At 44.3% G+C, this 14810-nt stretch overlaps 1 protein-coding gene across 8 annotated transcripts in view; it reads left to right on the top strand.

The window, feature by feature from the left end:
• Nucleotides 1–14698, top strand: part of LOC133478083 (membrane-associated guanylate kinase, WW and PDZ domain-containing protein 2-like) — a 109077-nt gene extending 94379 nt beyond the window's left edge. For 4 of the 8 annotated variants that reach the window (XM_061773663.1, XM_061773660.1, XM_061773665.1 and 1 more), the window contains 9 exons: nt 625–740; nt 1411–1603; nt 1860–2087; nt 4199–4384; nt 4547–4838; nt 5879–6098; nt 7279–7437; nt 7613–7751; nt 9860–14698. In XM_061773663.1, the coding sequence (XP_061629647.1) occupies nt 625–740; nt 1411–1603; nt 1860–2087; nt 4199–4384; nt 4547–4838; nt 5879–6098; nt 7279–7437; nt 7613–7751; nt 9860–10530 (2204 nt within the window). In that variant the 3' untranslated portion in view covers nt 10531–14698. Of the gene's footprint in view, nt 1–624; nt 741–1410; nt 1604–1859; nt 2088–4198; nt 4385–4546; nt 4839–5878; nt 6099–7278; nt 7438–7612; nt 7752–8965; nt 9055–9859 lie in introns of all 8 variants that reach the window. The other 4 variants (XM_061773667.1, XM_061773666.1, XM_061773661.1 and 1 more) reach the window with 4 other exon arrangements.
• The last annotated feature ends 112 nt before the right edge of the window (nt 14699–14810 follow it).

Here is a 14810-nt window from a genome sequence, read left to right as displayed (position 1 = left end):
TTGCAAATAAATTCCAACGTTAGTTTTTACTCAAAAGTACATGCTAGCTCTGTTACCTGCTATGCTAACAGGTCAAACAGAAACTTACCAATATTGATATTAATGTTAGAATATGAACAATAGAAAAGAGGACTTAGTCTCTTAGGTCTACCCACGGTAAGAGCAATTAGTGTGATGATATCATTTCTGCTGAGTCATGTAGCTTACTTTTTTTTCTCATCCTCTAGATGGCTGAAAAGTTTTTTAGTAACAGTGTTAGTTGGGAGACACAACTTCAGAGCATAAATATTACTATTTAAAATGTCTGGAAATTTTTTTTTTTTTTTGAAGAAGAAGAATTACATAGAAGACCTCAACGAAAAGGTGATTTAAAACTTAAATGTAACTGTTATATGTGATATGTAAATTGGTCATCAAGAGGATGGTACAAGCGATTTGGTATTTTAAATAACATTTTGGAATGACTTTTACGACAACACTTTGTCTCCGGACAACTACAATTTAGTTTCTGTATATTATACATGGATTATTTGAAACGTCATGGGAAAATTTTCTCCAATTCTGGAACGAGCCCGCTGCCAAAAGAAGGAGCTATAAGCTGTGACGCTGACGTGTGTGCATCAGGTCCGGAGTACGAAGAGGTGGAGGTGCACTTGCTGAGGGAGAAGAGCGGCTTCGGCTTCCGCATCCTGGGGGGAGACGAGGCCGTGCAGGCTGTGAGTCCGGACGCCCGTGACAAGGCTCGTATGGGACGGGCTGGAGCTCACGCTTACTTAACCTCGCACACCTGCTTCCCACGCCGTCGTAACGCCCGCCTAACCTCAACACGCTTCGCGCACGCGCTCGCTGGCCACTTTGACGCATCCAGCTCTACTGTACCTTGAACACAAACATGGATGTCAGGTGCTGTGATTGGCTGGCAACCAGTCCAGAGCGGAGTCCACCGCCATCATTTAATGCAGTTGTTGTTGTTTTTGAAAGGATCATCTAAATTGTGTGACCAGAGACTTTGCTCTGGCTGATGAGAATAACTGCTTTAGAAAATTGAGCTTCTGCCGTAGCGTCATCGTCAGCAGGTTGCAACAGAGATACAGAGAGACTGGAAGAGTAACAGAAAGGCACAGAAGCCCAATATTCCTAACTTTTTTTCTGAGTAGTGTATAGGTTTTCAAATGTTGAGAGTAAAACTAAAATGTTGTCAGAAAAATACTCAAGTAAAGCACAGACACCTGAAAAATCTACTTAAGAATAGTAAAGTATTTGTGTACTTGGTTACTTCCCACCACTGCCTCCCATACTAAACGAACGCCTTGTTAACATGTACAGTAGCAGAGCAATGTGTGCCACGGACATGCTAAGCGTGCCGTTCTGCCGCGGCCTGTTCCTAACGGCGCCTTTGTCTCCGAACAGATTGTGATCGGCGCCATCATCGAGAACACCCCCGCCGAGCGCGACGGCCGACTCCGGCCGGGGGACGAGCTCATCTCGGTGGACAAAAACGTGGTCGCCGGGAAGCCGCACAAGTACGTCATCGACTTGATGCACGCCGCCGCTCGCAACGGCCAAGTCAGCTTGACCGTGAGGAGGAGGCTGCACATGCCCGGTGAGGAGGGGGAAGGAGATGGAGGAGGGATTTTAACAGCACAGACGTTATCTATAGCAAGGTTCTCAAACTGGGGTACGGGAACTCGCAGGGCTGAGCGAGCCGTAGTTGAAGGATCCCCCAAATAACCTTAAATTTCACCCAAAAAGGAGATTTTCCATCGATCTTCATATTCATTGTATTAAGTCGATGTTATGCCGTTAGAAAGTCTATTGGTGAAGCTCCACACATTGCTTATTGACTACGTCCCCTCCAGGCGAAGGGTGCCCCGTGAACGGCCGCAGCCCCAGCTTAGTGTCCACTCAGCACAGCTCGCCCCGCAATGACGCCGCGGCCCCGGGAGCCCCCGCATCCGCCGCCGCCGTGGCCTCGGACGGCTCGGCCCTGCACACCAGCGACGTGCTCATTCACCGCAAGGAGAACGAAGGCTTTGGCTTCGTCATCATCAGCTCCCTCAACAGGCCGGAGAACGCCGCTGTCATCAGTAAGTTGATCCATACCTAATTACTTGCCTATCCAAACTACCTAAATATCGACCCAACCTGCCTGCCTAGCCTAAAGGCTGCTGGCAATCCGTTACATTAATAACTTAAATTGTGTGTTTCACACTAAACGTGTCACAGAGAGGGACATTACTAACATTGTAGTTATATTGACAATGTTTTGTGTTTGTTTATTAAATCATAAACAAGAGCAATAGTGACATCTTCACTCGTCTGTATTGTGAAGCACAATCACGCCGCGTTAGCATGAACGTAAGCTAGCAACACATAATAGCACAGGGGTGGCCAACCCGCGGCTCGCGAGCCTCATGCGGCTCTTTAACTAGTTTCATGCGGCTCTTCAGGAGCTGTAACATGACATGCGTCAAAAATTCTTGGCTGGCGCTGTCATTCACTCCCCTACAGCTAGATGGCACACTGACCATGTAAGCCTGTTTGAGTGACGTCAAACGAGCGACGAGAGAATCTTTGGTGTGACATCATTTGTGTTGTAAACAATTTCCGACAAGTTACCTCTTGAAATGGCAGGGAAAAAAAGCACATCCAAACGAAAATATGAAGAAGAACACAGGACGTTTTTGCCAGAGTGGGAGAGTTTATATTTTTTTGTTAAACGTAATGGCAAGCCGATCTGCCTTATATGTCACGCAGCATTAGCGCATTTCAAAGCTTCAAATCTTCAGCTCACTCCACCCTAACATCGAACAGGAATTTCCAAAAGGGACTGAACTTCGCAAGAACAAGTTGGTCGCTTTGAAAAGCAGGTGCAGTTTTTCAAAAAAATTACAAAACACTCAGAGACCGTAACGCTTGCATCATATCAGCTGGCTTGGAAGCCAGACTGTTTGAAAGCCCCGCTCGTCACAGATGAGGCTGCGGCTGAGTTGGAGATGATCGACCTTTGTGAGGAGGATCAACTGAAAACTGTTTTAAGGGAAGGGACCGTTGAGTTCTGGAAAAGTGTGCCAATTGAAAAATACCCCAACATCAAACGAGCTGCGCTTAAGATACTGTCCATATTTGGGTCAACGTACGTCTGCGAGTCTGTGTTTTCTACCCTGAAACATGTGAAATCAAAGCATCGATCTCTTCTGACTGACACTCATTTGAAAGAATTGCTTAGAGTGGCAACAACAGAATACAAGCCAGATTTGAAGAGGATTGTTCAAGATAAGGAATGCCAGAAGTCTCACTAAGCAGCATAGTAAGAGAAAGATGTTATTGAAAATTATTATTTTATTGTTTGTGGACTTGCTTGAACTGAGAGTTTGTGTGTGTGAGACACAATGTTAACTGTTGAAAATTACTGATATTATCATGTTGGTGTGGTTATTTTCATTAGATCTGGCTGAGCAGAGGTCTGTGTATGCGTGCATACATGATTAAAAGATGATGTTCATGTGTACCCGTGTATGTGGCTCTTTGCAGTAACACAGGAAGAAAAGTGGCTCTTAGTCTCTGACTAGTTGGCCACCCCTGTAATAGCACATTTACCTTCAAAATTACAAAGGTACGATCAGAGGTAAAACATCAAATAAATACATAGAAATTCCGGCAGACAGCAAGTGAACTTTGACGCCCGCAAGTTCACATGCCACCGAACACGCCAACGCCCAAGTGGAGCGTGATGTCGCTGGAACGTAGCGCCCCACATTGCTCCTATCTATTGCGTAGAAATATATATAAAGAGGAGCTACTGCATGTCAAACTGTCATCGAGAGTCACTGGGTAAATATTTGTGTGTTTTGAATCTATTGTCAATATTTTTATTCTTAAAAAATTCTTCATGTCATGTGGTGACCAACGTCCGTGGTGGGGCAGCGCCTTTTCCCACTTATGTACCTTACTTAACTACCTACCTGTCTAACCTACCCACATACCTCCCTATGCAACCAATCCAACGGAGTTAACTATCTATCCAACCTACCTATCGACTTAATTTACATAAATAGCTTTATATCCAACCTGCATGTAACTTAGCGATCCGACCTACCTCATCCACTCTCAATATATAAAGTGTGTACTACACAGGACATTGTTTTCTTTTTAACATACTTGTTACAAAAACGTACGTGCTTCCTCTTCTTCCAAGCCGTGCCCCACAAAATCGGCCGTATAATCGAGGGCAGCCCCGCAGACCGATGCGGCAAACTAAAAGTGGGCGACCGGATCTTGGCGGTGAACGGCCAGTCCATCATCAGCATGCCGCATGCCGACATCGTCAAGCTCATCAAAGACGCTGGCCTCACGGTCACGCTGCACATCATACCAGAGGAAGGCAAGTGCACTGCTTATGCGTAGTGGAACAAAACTAGTTTCCATTTGGCTGTTGAGTGAACGATAGACGCAGTCCATTCTATACAATACCCCCATATTGTCACTAGGGAGTAGGGAATGAGGGAATGAGCTTATGTGGTCTGATGCCCCCCACCCCCAACAGGCTCCCAGTCTGGGCCCGGCTCAGAAAAGCAGAGCCCCATGACCCAGAAACACGGCACCCAGCCCAGCCCCGGAGTCCTGACGAGCCAAGGCGGCGCCCAGCTGCCCGGTCAGGCGGCCCTTCAGACGGGCCAGGCGTCGGTCCAGCCTGCTCAGGCACCAGCTCAGACCGGCCAAATCCTCATTTGTCCTCCGGCACCGGCGGCATCGCACCCGGCGCCGGCCGGAACGCAGCAGAGCCCCGTCGGCCATCCCTCTGGACCCCCGCCGCAAGTCTACCTACATGACGGAAGGTATGACAGCAAAACAGCAGCGGCGAGAAGGATGGATGGATGGATGGATGGATGGATGGATTGTAGCTCGGATGAATGAACGGCAGGACGGCTGCAAGTTGGATGGATGGAAAGGAGTGCTGCTGCGTGAATGGAAGGGAGGATACAGTAGATGGACATTCCTACGAGTGACGACAAAGAACGTACTAGAACATGAGTCTTAAGCCAGGTATCGAGGATTTGGAATACATGTGCGGCTTTCCGTACCGGTGGCCTTTGTAAAGTGACAAATCAAAAAAATCAAACAGAAAATAAAATAAAACTATGTCGAGTGTGCCAGCGTGCCCATGTAGTAAGTTCCTGACTCTCTCTTCTGACTTAGCCGAGTTCCATCCAGTCGGTGACGCTGAATAATTCACCTCGAGGTGTCTCTTGGATAATGCACGAATGCAAGCAATCAGTGACAGTTGTGTGTGTGTGTGTGTGTGTGTGTGTGTGTCTACACACTCTGGAGTAGCACTCCGACCCAGCTGTGGCTTTTTACCCATTTTACAAGTGAGAGCTTGATGAAAGTTTCAAAAGCTTTTTCTTTTAGTGACCCACGCTTTACACACACACACACACACACACACACACACACACCACAATGAGGAGCATTGACCTCCATGTCAGCCAGGAGCACTGAAAACACAGTTCCTACATATACATATTCAAAAATATCTATTTTTTAAAACATCATATGTCCTATATAGATTATATAAAAACTCCCAAATCATTTTGAAAAATGTCAGATGCGTATACCGTATATTATAATGTTAAAAACATATGTCAAGAAATGGGAGCTATACTGTATCATCACTTTGAGGAAGCGAGAAGAAGACTCGCTCACTGGCCTCTTGATATCCAGAGCTGTATATCACAATAATCATCTCCAAAAAACGTCTATAAATCTTCCACACGATCGCTCCAATATGACGGAGGAGCACTCAACACGCTTGCGCACACAGACGGTCCTCCAGACAAAACTCTCTCAGATTGTGTTGCTTTTTCCCTCCTCACAGGTCTGAGGTTAAAGCCAGACAGGATGTGAAACCTGACTTCCGCCATCCTCCGTTCACTGATTACAGGCAACCACCCGTAGACTACCGGCACCCGCCGGTGACCGATTACCGGCAGCCCCCGACGCTGGACTACCGGCACCCGCCCGGCCTGCTGGACTTCAGGCAGCACACGGCAGCCGCGCAGTTCCCCCTGGGGATCGCTGCAGAGTTTCGGCCGCAGGTATCGCAATCGCTGCCCTGGATAGCAAAAGTCTACGCACCTTGTGCTCGTGTAAGAAATGAGATCAAGTGAAATCTTTCCAAAAAAGATTTGAAAACAGGGTCAGGGTTTCAAAGTAGGCTTTTAAAACAGGGTTAGGGTTATAAAGTAGGGTTTCAAAACAGGGTTAAGGTTTCAAATTTGGGTTTCTAAACAGGATTAGGGTTTTAAAACAGGGTTAGCGTTTGAAAACAGGGTTAAGGTTTCAAATTTGGGTTTCAAAGCAGGATTAGGGTTTCAAAGTAGGGTTTCAAAACAGGGTTTGGGTTTCAAACAGGGTTAGGGGGTCAAAGTAGGGATTCAAAACAGGCTTAGAGTTTCAAAGTAGGGTTTCAAAACATGGTTCGGGTTTCAAAACAGGGTTACGGTTTCAAAACACGGTTAGGGTTTCAAAACAGGGTTAAGGTTTCAAATTTGGGTTTCAAAACAGGATTAGGGTTTCAAAGAAGGTTAGGGTTACAAAGTAGGGTTTTAAAACAGGGTTAGCGTTTGAAAATAGGGTTAAGGTTTCAAATTTGGGTTTCAAAACAGGATTAGGGTTTCAAAACAGGGTTAGGGTGTCAAAGTAGGGATTCAAAACACGGTCCGGGTTTCTAAACAGGCTTAGGGTTTCAAAGTCGGGTTTCGAAACACGGTTTGGGTTTCAAAACAAACTTAACTAAATGCAGAATTTGTGAGAACTGCTTGGACGTCTCCAAGACGAGTTCGGCTGCAGTTGTGAGTCATATGCAGGCGAAACGCACTCACGTCCCTTTGACTGAATCACAATGATCCATTTCTGTTTTCTCAAATGTCACAAAGGATTTCTTTACATTTGTTATTTTCATTTTTTCCCCTTACCAACAATTGTGGGAATTATCATCTGGAAAACGCGTGGAATTTTGAAATCTCCACTGCGTCGGTTGGGCTAGTGCCACCACTGACTGCTATTTGGAATTCCCTCCACATTGATAATTGAGGTTTCCAAGTTATTTATCGTGCTCTCATTTCTTCTTTCACAGTAAGCATTTGAAGGGGGCGCGTAGACTTTTAATATCGGCTATACTCGTGTGCTGCTTTCACTGCGCAAGACCTGTACAATATGTTCCACCTGCTGTGCTTTCACGATGCCCTGTTTTTTTGCTTTTGGTTCTGTTTTTAGATTCCCCCTCTGCAGGACTTTGATTACTTCACAGTGGAGCTGGAGAAAAGCTCCAAAGGTTTCGGTTTCAGCATCCGCGGGGGCAGAGAGTACAAGATGGACCTGTTCGTGCTGCGCCTCGCCGAGGACGGACCCGCCGTACGCAACGGGAGGATGAGGGTGAGCTCAAATATGTCATATGGACCTCAATTGTAATATAAAAAACAAAACTGTAAGTGTTTCACATTTACTTCGTATGAAGTTGGAATGTATTAACGTATAGAATATGACCAAGGTCACCTCCGTGAATTTGTATATCTGTGCGTCCGCGTGCGTGTGTACGTGCGGTCCTCAGGTTGGGGACCAAATCATCGAGATCAACGGCGACAGCACTCGGGACATGACTCATGCCCGGGCCATCGAACTCATCAAGGCGGGGGGCCGCAGGGTCCGACTGCTGTTGAAGAGAGGCACGGGACAGGTGCCCGAATACGGTGGGTCTTGTTCCCAGTGTTCACTCTCTCGTGACCCTTCCTCACTTTTACACTGCTCACAAAAAGTTGGAGGTTTCGGAGGAAAATGTCAGCATGAACCTAAAATGCACTATGACCTTTACAGGTGAACTTAATTTGACCTTTTCTCAACTGTTTCACGCTTCAGTACTTTTTGCATAGTTTGCTCCTCTCTAACACGAAACTGAACGGTACAATTCCCAACAGGTGTTTGATTCATGAACATTTCCAAGGCTGTGCACTTCCAAGTCTTTCTGTGACTCTTCCAGTCTCTCCATCTTTGTTGCTTATGTTGTCATAAGCTCAGTGGCCACTTCCCGCTGACAACATCACAACATCCCCTTTGAAGCCTCACAACATTGTCGATTCAAACACCAAAACATTCAACCAAACCACATCATTTTGTCTAATCAAAGTCTGGTAGCTTAATGCTAACATTTCATGGGAAAAGACTCATGAGCTAACATAAATTAGCATCGATGCTACAGCAATTGAATGTGTATATAAATGTATACAATATAATGTATGTATGTTAATTATATATATCGTTTAAGAAATGAGCGATGTAACATTACTTTGAGGAAATGAAAAGACGACGCTCACGTAAGCTTCCCGTACAGACAGACAGACAGACAGACACTTAAAACAAAAGAGAATATAACATTGGATATTTCAACACCAAAATGTTTAACCAAATCATAACATTTCGTCCAACCAAAGTCTGCTAGCTAAATGCTAATATATGATGCAAAAAAAAAAAAACAACACATCCTGCTTGAAGCCTTCCGTCAGGATTGTCATTAGTCGGTTGCAACAGCTCCAGAGAGACTGGAAGAGTCACAGAAAGGCAAAGTGCACGCCCTTGGAAATGTTCATGGATCAAACAACTGTTACTCATTTTTCCAATCAGCTCCTTGTTGTGCAAAAATGACTGAAACATTCAACAGCTGGACATTCAAGTTTGGAGAAGGTCAGATTAAGGTCACTGAACGCTGAATATTCCTGACTTTTTGTGAGCAGTGTATTGATGCTTTTTTTCTTTTGTTTTGTTTTGTTTACTCCAAAGCACATTAACAAGCATATTAACCATATGTGACTCTTCATGTCTGGCTCCTGTCATTAATTGTCTCTGTGTGACATGTTTACGCTTGAAGTCGGACGATTGGCATATTAGGCTTTTACTTGCCTTCCCTCAGGAATGGTACCTTCCAACCTGTCCATGTGCATGAAAGGTGACACACTAAGCTCCCCCTATTTCTTCCTAATGGGCCACTCTAAAGACACGGTTTGTGCAAAACTGCATGTCTTCTCTTTTCTTCTCTTCTTGTTGCCATGGAGAGTCGTGTGTGTGTGTGTGTGTGTGTGCGCGCGTGCGTTTGCATGATTATGTGTTAATGCATGGACAATAAAGTGTGTGTGTTTTCGGGTACGGTGAATGCGGGCGAAACGTGGCATACCCATCCGCGATAGGTGAAAATCTGTGCTATAGAAAGACAATCGTATAGCATCACTTTGAGGAAAGGAAAAAAAAATACAAGGTGTGCTTGCTTCAAGCTTTTTATTTGTCACTCCCAGTTGAAGTTACATGTCAAACTGACACACAAAACAAGAGGCAATTCAATATTGTGTATTTAAAACCCAAACGTTCTACCAAACCATACACAGTAATTTTGTCTAAGGAACATCTGCTATCTTAATGCTAGCATATAATGTGAAATGCCATTGATGGGCTCACGGAAATTAGTATAAATGTGACAATGATTATGAACTTTCAAAGCTAAGCATAGAACAAAACTCACGAGCATATATTCTCTCTCTGCTTTGTGTGAACGACTATTACAGGAGCTTAGTTTGTTTTTTTTTTTACCTACTTATTACGGGACCCTCTCTGCCTCTTTTCTTGCTGTTAATTACACTGCACGTCGTCCAGTAAGCCTCAGTGCTGCCCAGCATGTCGCGTGGTACGACACTGAAGATGTGCGACTTGCCTGTCTAGAGTAAAACCCAATAAAACATGATCGCTTCAAAATCCGCGACATATATCTTTCTTGGTAATGCTCCCTTTATGCCTTTTCCCTGGTCTTCAACAGACTGTGTCGGCCCCTGGGATTCCCTTCCTACAATCCACTCTGCCCTGCCGGAAGTGACCCTCGAAGCCCAACAGAGTCCATTGCCTGCATCCCATCCGGCCGCATCCCTGGATTCCCCTCATCCGCTCCCTCTTGAGGCCGCGGCGTGCATGGCGGCGGACAAAGCTCCACAGGTGACGACGGACCACAGCTCCTCGGCTCGAGGGGCTACAGGTGGCAGGTCCACCCAGCAGAAGTGCATGATCCGGGGGCAGGGAGGAGAGGCCGAGCGCGGGCCGGGCACCAGGCAGCCTCGGGTTTTGCCCGCCAAAGCCGTCCTGGGGAGGCAGAGGGACGCTTGCTCCCCCTGCTGTGACGGAAAAGGGTTGGGCACCCAGGCGGCGGGCGCTCTCTGGCCGTGGGACCCTTACCTGAGTGTTACTCCCAACGGAACCTCCCTGGCTGGCGGAGACGCCCATGCCGGCCTCCAGGAGAGGCTGCTGACCACAGGGCTTTACCCCAGAGAGGAGGAGCGTTCCGGGGGCCACTCCGGCCTCTTCTGCCCCTCTAAGAGCACCGAGGAGCCCCCCGCCAGGAGAGCTGCCGCCACCTCCCCGGGGCCCTGGAACATCCCCGGGCCGGATAAACTGCCTGCCACCCTGAGGTCCTGGACCTCCACTGTCAGCAGGTAGACGGGATGGGCTTTTTATCAGTTTTCCCTTCTTCATCCTGTCCTCAACTCATATTCAGATATTCATTTACAAGAGGATTATTACACCCGCCACCTTAAAAACCTGATCAACTCTCACAGTTGTTGTAACATAGCGGGAGGAGCCCGATAATGCACACCCAAATATTTTTTGGGTCCATGCAGACAGAAAACCTTCTAGAACAGTGTTTCCCGACCTTTATTGGCTATTTGCGGTGGATAAGGACCGAGCCCCCCCCAAAAAAAATTATTATAAATGCCTCTATAAATAGATTATAAATGTAAATATACAAGAAACCAGGATCCCAAAACACTTTAATATCATCACTTCCAAAAGAAATGGCCCCAGAGGTTGGGAATCACGGTTCTACAAGTCGGTCCCACATTACTCCTCACATGCCTAACAAATATATCATATACTGTAAATGTAAAGATGTCAAAAATGTGTACATTTATTGTTGTAAACAAGCAGATGAAGAGGATCCAAAAACACCAGGATGGAATTATTCCGGGCCTCGACTGACTACATATCAAAGACACGGCCGCAAAATGGCCAGCCTCTGCATGGGACTCCCAAAACGTGAACGAGGGCCACTTTGTTCTCCTTTTTTTATATACTAGTGACAGCAGGCTTGGAAGATGAAGAAAAAGAAGTCACACTACTACACTGAGTTCTGTACACAAGCATACGTTAACCATTGTGCATAGTATCGTTGTATTTATGGGAAGCCGTATGAGCTTTTCTTTCCCCCCGTATCCTTGATATGCAGTTCAAAAGGTCTATGTACTAGTATGCTCTTTGTCCACACTAGCACCTTAACGGTGCCATATTTTTCCAAACCAACTTTTTCTAATATTTGGCATGTAATATTGGCTCTATGGTGCCTCAGTAAAAATGTGAAGTATGAATTAAAATCATCCACGCATTCCTGAGTTATTTTTTCTGCCGAGAGGCCTAAAATCAGCCCATTGGAATTTCTCAAACTTATCTACGTCACTAGCGAAGATCTCCGGCTTCCACTTCCGCTGTCGAGCCAGCGGTCAACATAACAAACGTGTACTCTGCCAAATGGGTCTGCTACACGGAGGCAACCAATCAGAGGAATGGGGGCAGTCTGTGCCAAATATGGTCAAAGCGGATACAAAACCGGGTCAAACAGTAGTAGTGACAGAAGGGCCTTTTCTGGACACTCGTATGACAAAACCAAGGTGTTTTTTTTTTTTTTTATATATATATAAATGAAACTGACACTTTGATACTAAGTCCATGTTAGAGACTCACTCTATGGAGGTCTAAAATAGCCATAATATGGGACCTTTAAGCTGCATATCAAGGCTATGAAAATAGTCAAAACGGCTTTCCATACGTGTTCCTTCAATGCTCCAAAAACAAGGTGGGGGGGGGGGGGGGCAAAAAAAAAAAAAAAAAAAGCAGCTTCATCACTCCAGTTCATTTCTAAAAGCCTTTTAACTGTGCTACGTGTACCACATCACTGTGGGAGAGGGGCATCAGTGTGAGGAAGACGAGGATGATGAGGGGGCCGAGTGCCTTACTCAAAACCAATGCAGTAAAAAATTAGGGACGCAGGGCACGGAACGGCGGCAGGTGGCGCCAGTGAGCATGCGCGCCCACATCAGCCTGCTGGTCTCGACACTGTTGCAACAACGGGTCTGTAGCATTGCTGCTGGTCATAATCATAATCAGAGCTGCAAAAGTAGGATTGGTAGCATTTTTATTATCGAATCAAACTATATAAGTCAGAATTAATTACCAGAGGTCAAATGAAAAATGTACCTACAGTATTTGGAAATAAAAAAAAAAAGTAAAAATGAATCATTGCTGTCAATCGTATACCAATATTGAAAACTTGGCACGGTGGGATATCAAACTTCTCAACACGCAAAATAGTTTCCCCCATTTATTAATTTGCATAGAGTCATTGAGCACTCTATCAAAGGAATATTAATTAATGTTGCCATGATTAGCTGAAAAGAAAAACTTTTGCACTCCCCTTTACAGTACCTACTCGTTTTACAGTCGCGCCTCCCAGGTGGAACACAACATGTCAAAGAGACAAAGTGTTGAGCATAGAAGTATGTTTTGCTTTTTCTTTGGCAAACCAAAAGCAGAGAGACAAACCGAGCGAACAGTTTTTGTAGTCCTCTCCCTCGACAAGTTTGGGAGAGGAGTGGAGCAACTTCAAATGTCATTGTGACAAAAGGTAAACCATTCGGAGACAGACGCATTAGCAATGGCCTAACCTATGGCGTTATCAATTAGGGTTCCATTTCCATTTACAATTTTGAAGTTTTCTGTAATTTATGAAATGCTATTTTTTATTTATTATTTTTTTTAAATCTCTGGATCCAAACCCGAACTTTATTTGTTAACTTTGTCATAGAGTATTAGGACCGGTCTACGTTCTATGTCGTCGCTGTCGTGCAGAATCGTCACATCTCCGAACTATTATTTTTCAGGAAATTAAAAAAAATGCATTTCTTTGGGGTGTTTATTAAATATATATCGTACCTCAAATCATCTTTCCCCATTGAAATGAATGAAAATGCCATTACCGAAAAAACCCATAAAAATATTTTTTATGTTTTTAATAAGGAAAATAACAGTATAATATCATACTTTATAAAAACGTACATTGAATGTGAAGAATGAAACAGTTTGTGGATCATGTTTCATTTATCACACCTCCTTCTGGTGGTCCCACTTAGCCACCGGGAGGCAGTGCAATACAGTCACGTAGACAAAGAAGAGTTTCACAACTACTGTCGGTAAGCTGCAGTAACATTTTTTGCAGAGGTTAAAGAATATATGCCTGTGAGTTTTGTTATGTTGCCTGTCTATGTGTTGCGCCACCGGTTGTTCAAATATGCATTGGTTAAAGCGTTACAACACCGCACCGTAAGATGCTATTGGTTAGCCTATCTATGGCGTTTTGGCATTGCTTGTTAGCATTAAGCTAGCGGAAGGCTAAGTTGTGAGGTTGTCTTAAATGCACGTGTAATTATTTTTGTTTTATGTTTGAGTTTGACCCTTAACTTGGAGAGGCATTTAACACTAAAGTACATGTCAAACTCAAACTTGTCATGTAATAAATGTTGAGGCATTGCAAAAGCTTTTTTTTGTTGTTGTTGTTGTTACCAAACCACTTTTTACAGTAACTTGAACAATAACAAACTATTATCCTTGACATCTGATTTGAAAACTAGTTATCCATCAATTTATTGTGTAATAATAGGACGAGAAGACGAAATATTTATATGGTTTCGCACTCATAAGGACCCTCTGCGGGAAAGCGTAACTACAATGTGGCTCGTGACAAAAATGACTTTGCTTCTTTTATGAAGAAGTGATCATTATCTGCCCTAAAAATAATTCTCGCCAGTCAAATCCAAAAAATTGCCAAACACTCCTAAGTTGAGTCACTTGTCACTAAAAAAAAAAAAAATTTAGATCCACATGGGGACTGACCAATAGTATCGTTTTGTGAAAAAATATGAAACTGACAAAATTCGGACTTTCGGCTTCCGCCCGACAGCGACTCTATTTTCCATGTACGTCACACACTGACTGACTGCATGCTGATGATGGCCCAAAACCTTCAAGATCCACACTGATCATTTGTCTAATTTGAAGCAAAGTTAATGCTTGGAGTATTATCAAGTGTAAAGGTCTGAAATGAAGTATAAAAGCATATGTCCTCCATCTCCACTCACACATCCGCCCTGCCTCCCTGCCCGTTGTGAGTCATTTTGTATCCGGTAAAAGGAACCAAAAAAAAGTCACAGCTCTTTGTGAACAACAATGGCACGTTCCCATCAAGTATACCTGTGTAGTGTTAACCGAGTACTATTCACCTTGTACAGCTGTGTACCTACAAATATGGTTTACTGCATCATTGATACTGTAGTTTCAAAGACATGAACAACTATTTTTATGAAATGCGACAGTACGGATAGCTTACATTTTGTTAAGAAAAAAAACACACAAAAAAACTTGTTTACCGAAAGATATTCTGAAATACTGTCAAATGAACTCTTGACACGATGTAAGAGACGCTATGACTTGATCGTATTAGGAAACGGCAACGAGGAATTGAGTGGAGAGATTTTATTTAATAAACATTTACACATAGGCACCTTCTGTGTGGCTTTTTTTTTTAGATTTATTACAATTTAATGTTTGGCTTTAACGTGATCCTTTTCTACCAGCTGGTACATAAAGTAGGTCAAAATGTTTGTTTGTTT

This window comes from Phyllopteryx taeniolatus, chromosome 5, assembly GCF_024500385.1.
Source record: "Phyllopteryx taeniolatus isolate TA_2022b chromosome 5, UOR_Ptae_1.2, whole genome shotgun sequence".
Lineage (NCBI taxonomy): Eukaryota > Metazoa > Chordata > Actinopteri > Syngnathiformes > Syngnathidae > Phyllopteryx > Phyllopteryx taeniolatus.
This window is presented reverse-complemented; position numbering and strand designations above follow the sequence as displayed.